The sequence below is a fragment of the Protopterus annectens genome, chromosome 8.part0 (assembly GCF_019279795.1).
Source record: "Protopterus annectens isolate FY-2018-M chromosome 8.part0, PAN1.0, whole genome shotgun sequence".
Taxonomy (NCBI): Eukaryota; Metazoa; Chordata; order Ceratodontiformes; family Protopteridae; genus Protopterus; species Protopterus annectens.
In genome coordinates, this window is record NC_056741.1 from 455593567 (window position 1) to 455611092 (window position 17526).

Consider the following 17526-nt stretch of genomic DNA (forward strand, 5'->3'; position numbering starts at 1 on the left):
CTGCAACAGTGAATACACTTGAACATCTACATTTATAGTAAGTGGAGGGGGAGGGGGCTGTGAAGCTGTTTATACCTTCCCGCAGGAAGTTGTAATCAGCTTTGGAGAAGTTTTTTTGTTTGACCCTAGCTTGGGGGGGGGGGGGGAGGATGGTGACTTTGAAAGTGACTGCTTTGTGGTCAGATCTTACCAGGGGTGATGACACTGTAGGGATGCTGTAGTGATTACTCATGTTGGTTAATACCAAGTCCAAGATATTTTCACCTCTTGTGGGGGTGTCACCCAACTGGTCCAAGGCATATTTGGTTTGATGAAATCAAGGAGTCTGTGGGCATTTGTGTTTTGGCATAAGTATTTCTTCCAATCTATGATTGGATAGTTAAAGTCACCCAGGATCAGGGTAAAGGGTTGAATCTTGATAGATTCGAAGAGGTCCAGATAGGTGGAGTGAGCATCTTGAGTCTGAGTTGGAGGCCTGTAGCTAGCTATGATTTGAATAGGGGTCTTGTCAGTTGTTAACTGCACCTTGGAGTATTTCCTGAGCATCATACTGCTTGACCAGCCTAGAGATGTGTACGTCTTTTATATATATTGCAACTCTCCCTCCTTTTGCTGCCCATGGCTTGGGGTCTGAATGAATGATAGGGTGAGTAACCAGTTATGGCAGCAGCTTTGAACCAGGTTTATGTGGCTGCACAAATGTCAGCTTCTTCGAGGGTTAAGAATGCTAAATGAATGTATAAATGCTCGGGTGCTGAAGCACTTCCTGCTACCACTGGGTGATTTGAAGGGTTGTCCCAGATAGTAGGGTGAATTGGAGGGGAAAAGGTGCTAATTTCCTCCATTTGTTCTTGTCGTTCATTGCCTGCTGTTCTGTTTATAATTCATTGCCTTTTCACAGTTGTCTGTTTCGCTTTTCTCTCTCATCAAAAAATATTTTAAGATTCAGTTTTCTACAAAACAGCTAAGGTCAGTGACAGAAGTAACAAGGTTGCTTCTTTTATGTGGAATAAAGTTAAGCCCTTTTTCCAGTACTTTGGTCTTTGCATCTGTTAATGGTGTCCTGGATTTGTTCCAGATTTTGTTCTTGCATGTGTTTGCGGAGGGCTGGTCTGATTTCCAGTGGTCAAGTCCTGACTGGTGAGCATCGTCCTTTTCTGTTTGTATCCTGGAAATCCCTTGTTGCCCTTTCTGGTTGATATTTTGTCCTTGGGGCAGGGGGTTCTGTGAGTCTCTTGTTCTGCTGTGTGGTTGTTTTTTTGCTAAAAATATGCTTGTGAAGTTCTCATCGTTTGTTGATTCCGAATGTTTTTTTCTAATGGGATGCTCTGCTGACCATTGGAAAATCCTGCTGTGTGTTGTAAAGGTCATGTTCCAAGTTTATTTGTGTGTTTAAGAAAGAGTATCTCCGGTAAGTCTGGTAGTTTTGTCTCGTAGTAGCGAATCACACAGCTGATCAAATTTAGTCTTTGGCTGTTTTCTTCTGCTTAGTAAGAGAAGCATCTGCAATCTGTTTAGGACCTTGTACTCTTTTAAAAAAGTGTTTAAAAGTACACAGTCTTTCTTTGGTCTCTCAAATTCCGGACTTTCTGCCTTGGTACTACTGTCTTGTATTTTGTTCCTGAAAAGTGGAATAATTAAGTACCTTCAAGGCTTCTTCCCCAGTGATATACAAGAATATACCACATGCTATCTTTTGGAGTCTTTTTGGTCAATCTGCTTGCAATAAGGAATACGTCCAGTTTCTAGATGTAAAGCTTCCAATGATCTGCAAAATTTCCATGCAGTAGAATTTGACACATTTGCAGATGAAGCCTTTTTCTAGATGAAGATTATCATAGTTAAAACTTGGAAACTTTTGAAAGCAAGTACATTTTTTCACTTTGCATGCATCATTCATCGGTTATGACAGATATTTCTCCACCCTGCCATCATTTTGTGTCTGGAAATTTAAATAACACAGAGGCACAGAATGCATAATGTAGTCGTATTGTGCTATACATTCAAGACTGCAAGCTGTTCAAATGAAAGGTGTACTACTTGATATGTTAGCTCATTAGCATTCCAACTTTATACCTCATGTCTTTGGAGGATGGGGGGCATGATGGCTATTTGATATGTGGAAAAGAAAAAGGAGATACATTTTGCATTTTCCAGCGATGCTAGTGAGCAAGTGGCAGTTGGATGGGCATAAAAAAAGGAATGTGAATATCTTTGGAAGTATGGTAAAGAACAGCTAGAAATTCTGATTGTTTACAACAGAAGAAGGAAGTGCGAGTTGAAGTGGATGGCAGTTTAAAAATTTTGTTAACAGAATTGATGAACAGCCTTATTGTGAACTATTGGAAGAATGGGAATGGGGGGATGGGTGAATCAGAATTGAAACATGAGAAAAAGTAGTAACGTGATAAGGAAAGGGAGAAATACAGTGTAGGGAGCAGTAGGAATTATTGGAGAAAGGTGTTAATCAGTATGGGACTGGGAGTAAAAAATATTAAGGTAAGCAGAGAAAACATACTGTCTTATTGGAGCAGCAGAGGTCAGTAGCTCAGTACCCGAGTGTGTTTTATGGTTTATTCCTGACTTCTCGTCACTGTCTGATATTCACAGGTCCTCCCCAAGCCTGTGTATGTTTTCAGTTAGTAGAGTGCAGGAAGAAATGGGAAAAGATGCACCAGGCTTTGAAGAAATGTTGGTTGACTAACAAAGATGTTGAGTGTTTCTAGTGGAAAAGAGCAAAAAAAGAGAACCTCTACCAGTTTCTGGAAAATGACTTGGCAGATAGCAGAAAAGGCAACATCTATAATGCTGGCAACAATCTGGTCACAAGTGTACAGGACATGATAGACAGATAGAAGGAGTACTTCAAGAAGCTTATGAATGAAGAAAATCTAAGAGAGGCTGTGCTGCTCCATCCACAGCTTACAATGAAAGGGAAAGAAGAATCTACAATAGATGAAGAACAAAGTGCACCAAAGACTGTGAAATCAGATGAAGTCACAATAGATATGATCAAAAGGTTGGGCATTTGGGGAATAATGGCTCTCTGTGTTAACTATTATAGTATGGACAGACAGAGAAAAGAAGCATCTAACACTGCATGAAAGTACTGGAAAAAAGTGATGCATAAATGAAAATGCAGAGTAATAGAAAGTAGGATGAGAGATAAGCAGTTCAGATTGAGATCAGGCTGCAGTACAACTGGACGTTATTCCATAACCAGGACTTCTGCACATACTGCCTTCAAAGACTTAAAATGACAAAATTGCAACAGCCTAAATACCTCCCCCATAAAAGTAGTCGCGTTCAAGGAACAAGTTTCTACACAAGTATAGAATGAAGCAACACTTTGGTGATGAGAAGAGAGTAGGTAATATAGAAAGTGATAAGATCATGCAGAGGAGTGCAAAATCAGGAATTAAGAGTGGAAAGATTGAGAATGAAGCCACTGTTCAGATTTTTTTTTTGAAGTGGAAAGAAAAAAATATCATTTATGGCCAAGTGGGACAAAATTTTAACAAGAGAGATGTCCAAAGTAAGGTACATTTTAATGATTCTTTCACTTCTTGTGGCTGTCCATATGATATATCGTGCATTAAAAATAGAGAACATGATTCTAATACTTTAGCTAATATATCTAGTATTTGTTTCCTTAGAAATGGGTTCCTTTATGTCTTTTGGGGTTAAAGTTCAATGTTTTGTATTTTGCCAAACTCTCTAGCTGTTGAGGATATTTGAATTTAGTATGCAAGTTGCATGTTATGGACTTCTCTAATACACGATCCGAGTTGTGTATAAATGTTCCTTTTGTACTGGAGGCTGTCTCTTCCACTGATTTACATGTGTGAAATCATATCTGGACATTGATACCTCTGTGGATCTTTGTGGAAGATAGCATGAATGTGACTTGTGGGAAATGTGAATTTATTCTGTTTAAAATTGAAGGTGTTAATAAGTTTTATAATATTGTGAGGTTTGGCTTGCAAAGTGTGTCCAAAGGATTTGATAAAAATAGTTTTATCTGTTTCTCTCTTTTTCTTTCCATATACGTATGTATGTGTATATGTGTGTGTGTGTGTATATATATATATATATATATATATATATAATATATATTTTTTAACTAAGCAACAGTGGCACACATGGAAAGAATTTAGAAGTAATAAGTTAGTCTCAGGTAAAGTTAGAAATATTGTATTTTTTCATGTGGACTAATATTATGAAATGTATGTGTTACATTTAAATGATGACAAGTATGTTGTATGAGTGTCAAACATTTATATTTAATGGCATGTGATAACGTTTAGGATTAAAAAATAAAGAATTAGGCTTGAATGTTTGTTAGGGAAAGATGAAAAGCATGTGATAGTAAAGATTGACAAAATTCCCTGCTTTTATTTTTTGTCTTTCGGCTTTTCCCGGTTAGGGGTCACCACAGTGAAACTCCGGTCCACTAATGATTGGCAGTAGAGTTTTACGTGCTGGCTTGCCGGGCCTAACGCACAACCTTCAACGAAGGAACGTCCGTTCATGCATGTCACCACACAGAAGGCACTCTAACTGAGAATCGAACGGGCAACGTCTAACTGTGAGGCGACAACGCTACCGCAGCACCACCACCGCAGTCTCAAAATTCCCTGCTTTTATTATTTACATAAATTACACAAAGATCATGGGCCAGATTCTAAAATACTTCCATTCAGTTTAAATATCTTACTGCAGTGCAACTCTGTTTTATAAATTGACCTTTCACCAGACTAAGTCACTTATGCCGAAAGCAAATCTTTTAGAATCTAGCCCATATTAATCCCAAGGGGAGGCTTGTATCTGGAACTCTGGGGTATTTTTAGAAAAAATATGTCTGTAAATTAATTCTGTGTTATTTGGTTTAGTTTACAAATTACCCTAATTTTTGCATGGATTTAGGATATCTTTTATGTAGGTTACGCAATATATCATGGGATTTTGACTATTTATTGTGTATCATTAGATGTTTCCGTTATATACAAATATTAGACATATTGATGACTTACTTGCATTTTTACATTTTAAGTCATAATCTGCACATTTAGTATATATAGAATGTTTGATTGAACATCCACAGTGGTGCAGCGGTAGCGTTGTTGCCTCACAGCAAGAGGTTCTCCCGTTTGATTCTCAGCTGGAGTGCGGGGAGTGCCTTCTGTGTGGAGTCTGCACGTCCTCCCCGTGGTTGGGTGGGCGTTTGAAAGGCATGCGTAAATGGGCGTGCCTTCATTGAAGGTTGAACATCAAGCTGGCACCTCTACGTTTGTGAAAATCTACTGCCAATCATTAGCGGACCGGAGTTCCGCTGTGGCGAGCCCTAACCGGGAAAAGCCGAAAAACAAAACAACAAGAATGTTTGTTGTCCAAGCAATAACTTTTTATGTATGATGGGCATTATTACAGACAAATGCATCATACTGTGATGGGCACTCCATTTGCACCAAATTAATCAAAACTTTTTATTGAGCTTTTTGAAGAATTATATATTTATTCAGATGGATTTTTTAAAGTAATTAGCTGTTATTTATACATAGATGAGTTGATTGTAATATGTATGGGTGATATACTAGAATTTATGAATTTTTGGCAGTCAGATTGATTTTTGTATTAAATTTACACGTTACTAATAAAGAATAGCTTCACCATTTAGATCTTACTTTATATTGTCAAACTAATAACATTTATATTAGGTTACATAAAAAAGATATGGCGGCAGATATGTTACTGCATAGGTCCACTTGCCAGCATGGACATACCTTGATGTCTCCCCTAACTGGACAGTTGATGAGGGCCCAAATGACAAGTAGTAATTTGGGAGATTTTTTTTTAATGGAAATAAACTTTATGATGAGCTTGTTTTTGTCTAGAAGTGATGATAATGAAATAGTGGCACATTCCTATTATCAAGCTTGCCAATGGCAGCAAAATAATTATGGAATGAATCTGAGTACATTATAATTAGTGCAAAAGAAAGACATTTGGAGAAGACACATGTCTATCATGTAAATGAGTACCATGGTCTGTCTCCAGTTATAATCAGTAAAGTTAAAAATCATTGGAAAATGCTATGGGAAGATACTTTTTTTGAGAATAGACTGAATCTGTTTATTTCCCATGAATGGGGTAGTAGATTTGTACAGCATTATTTTAACTGCCCCACAGAAAATATAAGGAATTTGCATTGACCACATAGTATTTATCCATGTGGTGTTTGTAAGATATATGCTCTATATGCTCTATACACGCTCTAGGGATCAAAACCTCACCACAACGATAAATAGAACGTGCTGGAGGGATTGATTCCTGTCTTAGAGATTCCCCATGCTTTGGAACAGGATTCCAATCTACGTTAGGCAGAGCCCCTCACTAACATTATTCAAGAGAAACCGTGATGAGTGGATGGGAAACAGAAAATTTACCCCGGGGATCACTGCAGTGGCTCTGCTAGACAGAGGCACAGGGAACTAATGGCTCTGCTGGACAGAGGCACAGGGAACTAATGGCTCTGCTGGACAGAGGCACAGGGAACTAATCTAAGGGGGCGGCGAAAGCCAACACATTCTGGCTAGGCTTACAGATGTCTTCGGGCAGATAACCTAGTACTTACTATATGTAGTATTTGTTTCCGGCAAGGAGGATTTTTAATAAAAATTTTTTTTGCATAAATTGTAATTACACAAATTATTCCTGCAGTACAACTGATGTAGTGTGTGTGTGTGTGTATGCAGATATATATATATATATATATATATATATATATATATATATATAGATATATAGGAACCTATCAGTTCCACGAAAAATCACTTGCCCGAAGACGAGTTCACCGAGACCACATTGCCGACACAACACATCACCGACAATGGTAAATAGTGTGAAACGGTATGTATTCCTGTTTCAGCAATGTGATGCGATCTCGGAGTTGGTATATTTAAGTAGGGGGGTGAAGGGGGCACAGCCCCCCACATGGGGGGTGCCGGGGGCTTGCCCCCTCTATAAACATGTTTTTTGTTTTTAATTTAATTGCGGAAATGGGAATACATTCCTTTACGCAGTACTTATACTTACCTGTGTCGGTGATGTGTTGTGTCGGCAATGTGGTCTCGGTGAACTCTTTTTCAGGTAAGTGGTTTTTCGTGGATCTGATATGGATCCATGCATATATATATATATATATATATATATATATATATATATATGTGGTTCCCCTTCAAAACATTTAACACCCATAACATCTAAAATCACAACATTGAAACCATAACATCTAAAACCCAAAACGTCTAAAACCCATAACATCTAAAATGTGCATCACAGTATTGAACACTACAAATTACATGAAAATAACATCTCCTCCACATGTAACAACACCAAACTAACAAGCACACTTTTTCCTATGTTTCTACAGAGGGCAAGCCCCTCTGTGCCCCCCATACCCCCCCAAATTAAATATACCAACTCCGAGATCACATTACAGTGTGAAAAAGTTAATTTCCTAACCCCACTGTATCACGATCACCATAAAGAATGTACACATAATGTTTATATCACTTACCTGTATGGCATAAAAAACACATACAGAGTGGCAAAATAAACACTATATAAATAGTATAAATTGCTACACTATATAAATAATAGCTATAGAAATAAAAACTACAACATTTCATAGTGATACCACAAGATTAACGGATTACACTATAACATTTGCACGTTTGATGATGCACTGTTACATATTACACATTTTAGATGTTATGAAATCCGATGTTATGGATTTTAGATGTTATGGTCTCGATGTTTTGATTTTAGATGTTTTGAAGGGGAACCATATATATGTATGTATATATATATATATATATATATATATATATATGTGTGTGTGTGTGTGTATATGTAAAATAGTATGCCAGTGTAGTAAGCGTTTGTAGGGAAGAGAAAATATAAAATTTTATGGATAAGAACACATAATACTGTGGCTGAATATATATGTAGGACATATGGTGGGAATATACATGTTATGAAAATGTGTATTTTAGAGATCCAGACACCTGGGATCACTATTCTCTCATACAAGCTTAACTCATTGTAGGTAGGTAATCTTGTAGAATTTTTGAAAACATGAAAAATGATATCTTATGTAGGATATCCTCAACCTGTCATTGACTTTCAAAGTACCTGTTTTCAAAATGAATAAATGTCTAAAGTTATTTCTTTGCATTAATTCTTCTCTATACCTAAACGCTCATTTTTTTTTCGGGCTGTTGTTGATGCTTTATGGCATCCTGGGTTTTATAAAATTTCATAGAAAATGTAAAGTTACCAAGGAGTTATGCTGGCCTTAAGATTCCATTTTTTGTACTGATCAAACTTTTTTTTTTGGTTTTTAACAATTCTTGCTATTGTTCTGTAAGTAAAGAATGTAGTCCACCATAAGTTAATCTCAGAGAAGTATTTTTCATCTTGTGGCATTTGTTTCTGCTGTTTATCATTTTCTTTAAAAAAAAAAAATAAAAACAGCCTGGCCAGACTAAAGGTATCCCCTGCTTGAAGTATTGTGTATTTTTATTCTGTAATTTAATTTTTTGGTCTGAATATTCATTAATTTTGGACATCTACATGTACTCGATCCTAATATCCTATTGAACAGTCAGGTGGTTAATCCTGGCTATTTTCCCCTACTTAGACCTATAAAAGTGTAAGACATTTCTCTTTATGAATAATTTATTTAGTGTGATTTAAACTGTCAGTTTTGGATATATCTGTAATTGACTGGTTTCTTTTATTTCAGACTTTTTGTCATCTGTTAAAGCTACCCTTTTCATTCTTTAAAGTTGAAACCTTTAATATTGGCAGGCAGTTGGACAAGTTTTTTTTTTTTTTTTTGCTTGCTTTCCCATTTAGGATGTCAGTTTGGCATTGTAAGATGTTTTTCCATTGTGGGATTTTGTTAAACTTGTACTTAAAATATTATTAATACTTGTCAACTTATTTTTGGTGGGGTGGATGCAGTGACTGATTTTTTTATCACTGCCAAGGAGACCACACTCCAGTAAATAAACTTCTAAATGCCTATAAAAGCAGTGATAGTTTCGGGGAAAGGTTTTTTTATGATTGGAAGAGTATATGGTTGACTTTGCCTGGAATTTTCTCTGACCTTGGTTAATCTGCTTACCTCAGTAATTGCAATTGCTTACTCTTTTTTAATTAACTACTTTCTTTTCAGATTTACTCACTTTTGTTGTGTTTTGCTGTGATGTTTTACATTGTTTATGAGTTAATAAATGAATAAATTCAAAAGCAAACAAATGAGGGAAACAGTGTTGTGATCAAAACACCTGGGACAGGATGAATGAGAAGTGTTGAACAATTATATATTGCTTTGGACCGAGCTGAAGAAAGTAAACACAGTTTTGAAGTCTGGAAGCTTAGGGCATTCTCAAGGTAATGTATAACAGATGTGGATAAACAGAGAAGAAATATACATTTGCAATGAACAGGGAGAATAAGGCTGTAGAATAAAGGGCAGGTTGAGTGGTGACTTTTTATGTATGTTTCACAACATTGTATGTACTAAACTTAATTTTAACTTGTTAAATGTGATGTTGTCTACTCAGACTCTGTATTGCTATGTAACATTTGGGGTTGTTTAGTAAAGTGGAAGAGTTATCTCTCTTTACAGGTTTTAATGTCCATGACCTCTTAAAAGTCTTTTTGTTCGTTTCTTTTAATAGTATGACATTTAAAGTGTTATTCACAATTTCTCTCTTTTTCTCTAATAGGTAAAAAGAGAGAGTTCAGGTTTCATCCAATCAAAGAAACTATTATTGAGGAGCCAGCAGACATCACACCTTATCTGGATCAGTTAGACGAGTCTTTGAAGGATAAGGTGTTACTACTGCAGAAAGCCAGGTTGGTAGTAATGATGCATATTTTCAGAGTGATTGTGCCATTTTAGTTGGGATGCAGAGCAGTTGGTAAATTCTGTGGAAAGATAATGCTAAATCATGCGATAGATGCCGTGAACAACAGAACATGGTGCATCTCCATAGTAGGCTTCTTTGTAGACTACCGGTGGTTAACAGTGTTGTACTGGCACCTGCAAGGATACCTACATGGTCACAGATGAAGGGATCACCATTCAAAGCAGGGTCCTGGCTGATGGCAATGATTTGATGGGCAATTGGGCATACACAGTGTAGATGAGGAAGAAACCCCAGTCATAGTTAACTACATTAAGATAATACCACCTCTTGTTGAGAGACTTTATGTAAATAACCGAGATATCCCTTCTTAAAAAACTGTCTTTGTTTTTTGTTGCTTGTTTAGCCCTTAGTGTTAGGTTGGCCATTGGAGAAAGTATATGTTGCTTTAAAAACACTACCAAAAGAAAGCCATTATTTTTTGAATGCTTAATTGATTGGAAGTGGGTGTTGTGAGTTAAAGATGAAAGATATATTTTAACAACATCCGAGCCCAAGTAATAAACGACTTAGAGGTTGTTATACAAAACTTCTATGTAAAAAGGTGCATTTGTCTAATATGAATTTTGAGGGTTTACTGATGAGCATGAAAGTTATTTCATTTTCAGAAATTCTGCATCTGATTCTTTCAGAAGACAAGCTTAAACTGTGAGGAAGAAAAAGAAAATGAAAAGTTATAAATAAATCACTGAATTGCTTGTTTCATATTCCATTTGGTACAGTTGTCTGACATGGCATTTGTAACCATTTAAGGTGCAGTGCTTCATTTTTTTTTCAAGCCAAGTGACTCTTATTCTTACCGGCGTTTGACACAGTACCTGATGCACCAAAGTCTTTCTCCACCTTTGCTGCTTTGACCCTTATCCTGCCCCTGTTACTGTTATTGCCACAGTATACATTATTTCATTGTCCTTATCTTTATGGTGCTAGAAGGATACTTTTTCTCAGAGAGTACCTGAGACTGCCAAAATATCATCTGTAAGCTACAGTTAGTGATAGTAGCGGTCAGTCTCAGCTCAAAGGCTTTATACTATGTACAGCTTGGTCACAGCTCCATTGGGCCTGTGTTACCAAAGTAATTCAGCAACTTGACTGTCTCTGCACCAAGAATATATGTAGTTTATGTGGCAGTAAGGAGCATTCTTTTGTTTTGCTAGTTATAATGCTAATTAGTAGGGTGGCCACAGTGGTGCAGCAGTTAGCATTGTTGCCTCACAGCAAGAGGTTCTCCGTTTTGATTCTCAGCTGGGGTGCCTTCTGTGTGGAGTCTGCATGCCCTCCCTGTGTTCACTTGGGTTTCCTCCCACATTCCCAAGACATGCTGCAGGTGGATTGGACATTCTAAATTGGCCTTAGGTGTGTGTGTGTGTGTGTGTGTGTGTGTGTGTGTGTGTGTGTGTGTGTGTGTGTGTGTGTGTACATGTGTGCGCCTTCAGAGGAAGGTTGGGTGCCAGGGTGGCAGCTCAACACCATAAAAACTCTACTGCCACTTGTTCTGTGGACCATTTATCTGCTGTGATGACCCCTAATGGAAGCAGCTGAAAGAAGAAGTTGTAATACTAGTGTGTCTTAATTTCATTGAAAAATATGGGGTCATGCCCAATATAGTTGTGTTATAAATGTTGTATTTTTTGTGGTGTTTTGCAGAAACTACAAATCTGTTTAATTCTTAATTCCTACCTTTGGAACTAATTTATAAAACATGTTTGGACAAGTTCAGTAGTGTCTGTACTTAAGTTTGTAAAGTCATTTCATGCAAAGAACTTTGAATGTGGCAAATGATCTACAAGTGATTTTTTTTTTAATCCGTCTCTGTACAAGCAAAAAAAGTTTTTCTAAGTGTTGCTATTGGCTCGTGTTAAAGTGGAAAAAAATTCAGTTAAAGAATGTTGTGCTCCCTGACGAGAAAGCTCCTTCCAGAGACCCAGAGATTATAGCAGAAGGACTTTAAATGTGATACACGTTCAGTAGTGTTGGAAGAGCAGTGAGTTGTTGAAAAGAGTTCTAATTGCTGCTTGTTTTTGTTTTTCAACTTCCCAAAAAAGAACAGTCTTCAATTAAAAAAGAGAGAGAGAAAGGAGAAAGAAAAAAAAGTTTTTGGAGGTCTTTAATGGAACTGGACTGCAGAATGTTATTATACGATTTTTAGACAGCCCCATTTACTTTCTTCAGAACACAAAGTTAAAAGTAAGCTCTGCCAGTTTATAGCTGCTCATATTTTTTTTCATTCTCCAGTTACCTACTTAATCTATTTCATTAGTTAGAGAGGAGCCAGAGACTATTTCAGCACTAAGTGGGTGCAAGACAGAAAAACTAATATCAGATAGGGTTCCAGTTTGCTACGGCTTGCATGTGTGTGCAAACATGTACCTGCAGGCAATTTGTAAGATCACCATTTCACCTACAGTCTGTTGTTGGAATGTGAGAGGAAACCAGAACACTGAACAAAAGCCTGTTTTGACCCAGGGAGGACAGGACACTACACAGAAAGCTGAGAATTGAACTGGAGTACCAAGTGTGAGGCAGCAGCACTAATTGCTGCCCTTCTTCAGCTGATGTTAAAAATAGTAGTTATGCTAGTTATGCATATGATTGATCTGATGTTCAGCCTCCGAATGAGAGTAATGACTGTAATCTCTTAGATTATATTTAACATTTCAACATTCTGAATTGGGGGGATAGTGGACATTTTCAGACAGAGATAATTGGTTTGCATATTTTCTGGAGCTAAGCTAGACAAGCGATTTTAACATGCTGGCAGAGTCCCCATTGAGAGAAAATTGTACCAGTCTTTGGGATATATTATTTGAACTTGGAGCTATCGTGTACCTACTGTGCTGGGTAAAAGTAGTTCAAGCTCCATTTCCACAGCTCGGATATTAAAGATGTGGGAAAAATCCCTTAATATTTCTAATCCTGCTGTAAAGATTTTAAACTCTGTAATGCCTTTGCTATAAAGGACAGTTAATGTAATACATAACTATTGCATTTTTAAATTTCTTTGTAAAGGAGAAAAACCCAGCGAAAATGTCCACAATAAACTAAAAACAACACTGAGCCACGCCAGTAGCAGTCCCCTTGTAGTTTATTTGTAGTTTAAAAGTATAAACGCTCCACAAATTAATTTGTTTTCGTAAACACTTTTCTTCAGATGCAAAACCCAAATATAAAACTCCCATATCCTTTATACTTGAATAAACCAATCAGATATTGTACCCCCCTTTTACATCATCGCACTTAGGGTTCATGTAGATATTCTATTTCATAGTATAAAAATAAATACATTAATATAAAAATAAATATATTACAACACATTAAAACATTGACCAGTATTGCCTCAACTTGTCCATTAATATCCACTTATGTGAAAAGATATTTATGTCATGTGTAAAATAACTAATAGTGGCAATAGTAAAATGAACAGTTGTTTTAAAAAAGCATTTTCCTAGTGTCTGTGTGTTGTTTTTGTAGTAAATACCACCCTCTTGTGGCAAACACATTTTAACATAATTGTGTCTTTCGGCTTTTCCCGGTTAGGGGTCGCCACAGTGGAACTCCGGTCCACTAATGATCGGTAGTTGATTTTTACGTGCCGAGTTACCAGCCCTGACACACAACCTTCAACGAAGGTACACCCATTCGCACATGTCTCCACGCCGAAGACGCTCTAGCTGAGAATCGAACCGGACAGCATTTTACTGTGAGGCGACAACGCTACCGCAGCACCACCACCGCGGGTATATTTTAACATAATTAACTAAATTTAAAAAATACATGCCAGCTATTTTTAAGTTTTTACAGCATTATGAAAAGTGCTCAAGTATTTTTTTAAATGTAATTAAATTTTAACATAATATTTAACTAAATTAAAAAAAAATACTTGAGCACTTTTCATAATGCTGTTAAAACTTAAAAATAGCTGGCATGGTCACTCTAGTGGATAAACACAAAACTTAAACCTTATTTTATTTTCAATAAAAATAATAACAATTGTTCACAATCTAGCTGATCTCAGTTTTAAAACTGGTGCTACTTGATACATTGTCATTTAAGCCAGGGATCTGTTGGCCTTTAGGATGATTTGCCAATAAAGCTCCCTGTACTCTGTACGGGTTTCCCACCAAGCACCTCTAATATGCATAGGAATCTCCTTTAAAACAAAGAATAAGTACCTCACACTGGGACAGTCTAAGGAATGCTTATATAGTGCATTACTTGTCCACTTATTTCTAATATCATTCATATGTTCATATATTCTCTGCTTCAGTTTTCTTTCCGTTTTTCCCATGTAGAATGCCGGACAGTGGGTACAATTGGCAATATATACAATCCCCCTTCTTTCACAGGTACTGTAAGTCTTGCTTACAATGTTTTTATTCCTAGCCACATGTGTAGCACTGTCACCATGTCTAATATAGGCACATTATGGGCACCTACCACACTTAAGTGTGCACTGTTTAATGCACTTGTTTACAATGTTCTTCTTATTTTCCATTAGTTCTTTCAGGCTGTGCCCTTCCCTGAAAACACACCTAAAGGTCCTGTATCCCATTAGGTCAAACAAGCTAGAAAATCTCTTCCACTCATTTTCAATTATATTCTTAATAATGTATGCATCTCCATTAACATCTGTAATAAAAGAATGTTCATAATTTGTAGATGCATTAATACCTGTACATTCTTCCTCATTCTCTAAAACCATTGTCTGAGATGACCCCAATGTTCCTAATATATGTTGAAACCTTGTACTATGACCATTTTTTACTTCATTGTAAATTTTGGTAATAAGGTTCGTAAGATACCCCCTGTCAGTAAACACTGTGAACAGTTTCTGACATTCACATTCAGAATCATCATCACCAGAGACCATTCTACTTATTCTAACAAACTGGCCCTTGACAATACTAGCCTTTTGTTTGAAGGGATGAGCACTGTTGTAGTGTAAAAAAGAGGTAGACTAGGTCTCCTTTCTATAAAGCAGCCAAAGAGTCCCTGCACGTACGGCAACTGCACGGTCCCAACAAGCAATAATCCAATACTAAAAAAGAAGAACCAGCAAGCTATGGCAAACAATTTAATAGCTAAATGAAGCTAAAATATCATGTCAGACATGAAACTGGAGACAAAAACAAACCGATTTTGGCTATAAAGTCAGCATAGCCTTCATCATTGTTATACAAATCATAACCCCAGTTACTCCATTTTATAGTAGACATGTAAATAATCCAGAAATTCATTGGTCATTCACAGATGCTCATTAAGTCCCGGTGGAAATAACCCTCCTAATTTGATGATCCATTTCTTTTCTTTAGTATTCAACATGGTATGCCATCCAGCTTTATTCATCCTATTGCCCATAATTTTGTCAATCACAATAAATCTGAAAGAAGCATTCTTGTGTATCATAGTATGTTTATAAAGAGCATTGCTGGTCTTTTTGGTTCTGATGTCACTAAGGTGTTCTGATATGCATAGCCTTAAAGGTCTAGATGTTTTGCCTACGGAAAAAGCAGAACATGTACATGTTGTGAGGTAGATGACCCAGTCTGTGCCACAATTTGCAAAGAACCTGTTAGAAAAATATATAATAGTAATATGCTTAGTGCACTCGAGGTTTAAAAGGGTTAATACATTTATTCTGTTCACACTGCATGAATCTGCACAGCCATTAGAAACTTAACAAGAGACATTTCATTTCTGCTAATGTCATGCAACTGAGATATTTCATTTCTGCTTATGCCATGAGAAAATATGCAGCTGCTAGAAGCTTTGATAAAGAAAACAATAGATGCCTGAAAGTATAAACCATAGTCAGCATTACTTGTACCAAAGCTAGATGTACCTTGAATCTAGACAAAATGTAACACATGTATTAGAACTATACAATTGAAGAATCGAAAAGTTAAGGTGGGCTGAAATAAGCCCAAGGCCAGGTTGTTTTTCTCAAAATGTTTTTGCAAGACAGCAAATAATCTGACCAAGTCAGCAATAAGTCTGGTAACATTTTCTGTGAAACATACAGAAAGCTGTATCCAACTACGTCAGCAATAGAATAGTAATATTTTCTGTATAACATGAAGAGAACTGTATAAGAATAACATACTGATCATCAAAGAGCCAGACAAATCCTGTACCTACATGCTTTGTCTCCTTGCTGCAAGTAATAAAGGGTGCCTTGCTTGAACCTAACGTGCATTGGTCTTTGAGGTTTTTCCTTTTACAGAACCCAATGTCATATACATTCCCAGTATTATTACTGGTGAATTATTTGGATTTGGTCACACTCCTGCAGTGAGTACAATGGCCACAAGGGATGCAACCCACAAGTAAGTCACCAGTCAAGCTTTTTGAATTTAATCAGATGTGTTCCTACAAATGTGTTTATAATGACTAAGCTGTGAGCCTAAATTCCTACCCCTCCGAAATGAAAAGAAACATCTGTCTTGTAAAAAAGTTGAGAAGTTAGCATCCGCAAGAAGTATGTTCCAGTGCCTCTGGACACTGTTTAATAGTAGATCAGTGTTTTTCCCATAAGTAGTTCCTAAACGATTCAATGATTGAGTCCCAGTGATTTTTTTACTGTTCCGTTTTGAAGGAGTAACATTATATTTTGGCAAGAACGGATTTATTAAGAGACATACTGATATGGGTAGGTGATTGACATCCTGTACTTGAATTTTTGAGAACAATTGATATCAACATGGAATGGAGCATAAATACCCTTCATTATGTAATCTTTCAATGTATGTTAGTGTGAACATGATATGAACGAAGATTTTGGGTCCTACTTGAAGTCGTGATTTGATTGTAAGCAGGAACAGGATACTACTTATATATGTATGTTTAATATTTGAAAATTAGGGGACATTGTTTGGACTTGTATATTGATACATTTAGGTTGGGAATTGTGAGTTTACATGATTGCTGGTCTTTTCCACTTTAAAGATTAGTGTATGTGCCACATATTAGGGATGAACATTGATAGTGTTTTTATTAATAGTTCCTGATTGGGAAGGAATCAGTTGTCCCTCTCCCCCTTGAACATATAGGATCTGCTGTTTATTCTCAATATATATTGTGGAAGTATTTTAACAGTATCTAGGGGTTTGGTGGACCTAATGACCATTTTTCAACAAACTGACCCATAGGATATATGGGATCTGTTACTTATCCTTTAATATTTATTGTGGAAACATTTGATCAACATTTAGGGGTTTGGTGGACTATATGACTATGTTTTCTATATGTATAACAAATAGATCCAGGGATATTGACTTATTTCACAAGATGTGTAACACCAAGGAAGTTATTGCTTGAACCCAGACATGTTGGCCTTATTTTATGCTAGTTATTAGGAGTTTGTTCAAGGGCCTTATGTATGTTGGTACTATGTGCCGCTTATTATACAGCAAAGGCTATTATTGTTCGTTTAAGCAGTTTAAACAGTTAAATATAATGACATGGACATATCATTGCTATACTATTCTTCTTAGTAGTTATAACAATTTAATATACAGTAATTCAT

The 17526-nt window shown here is 36.6% G+C and overlaps 1 protein-coding gene across 3 annotated transcripts in view; it reads left to right on the plus strand.

The window, feature by feature from the left end:
- The window catches only part of INTS3 (integrator complex subunit 3), a 2345436-nt gene that overhangs the window by 1027785 nt on the left and 1300125 nt on the right, over nucleotides 1–17526 (plus strand). For all 3 annotated transcript variants that reach the window (XM_044079970.1, XM_044079971.1, XM_044079972.1), the window contains one exon: nucleotides 9801–9930. In XM_044079970.1, coding sequence (XP_043935905.1) covers nucleotides 9801–9930 — 130 coding nt within the window. The remainder of the gene's footprint in view (nucleotides 1–9800; nucleotides 9931–17526) is intronic.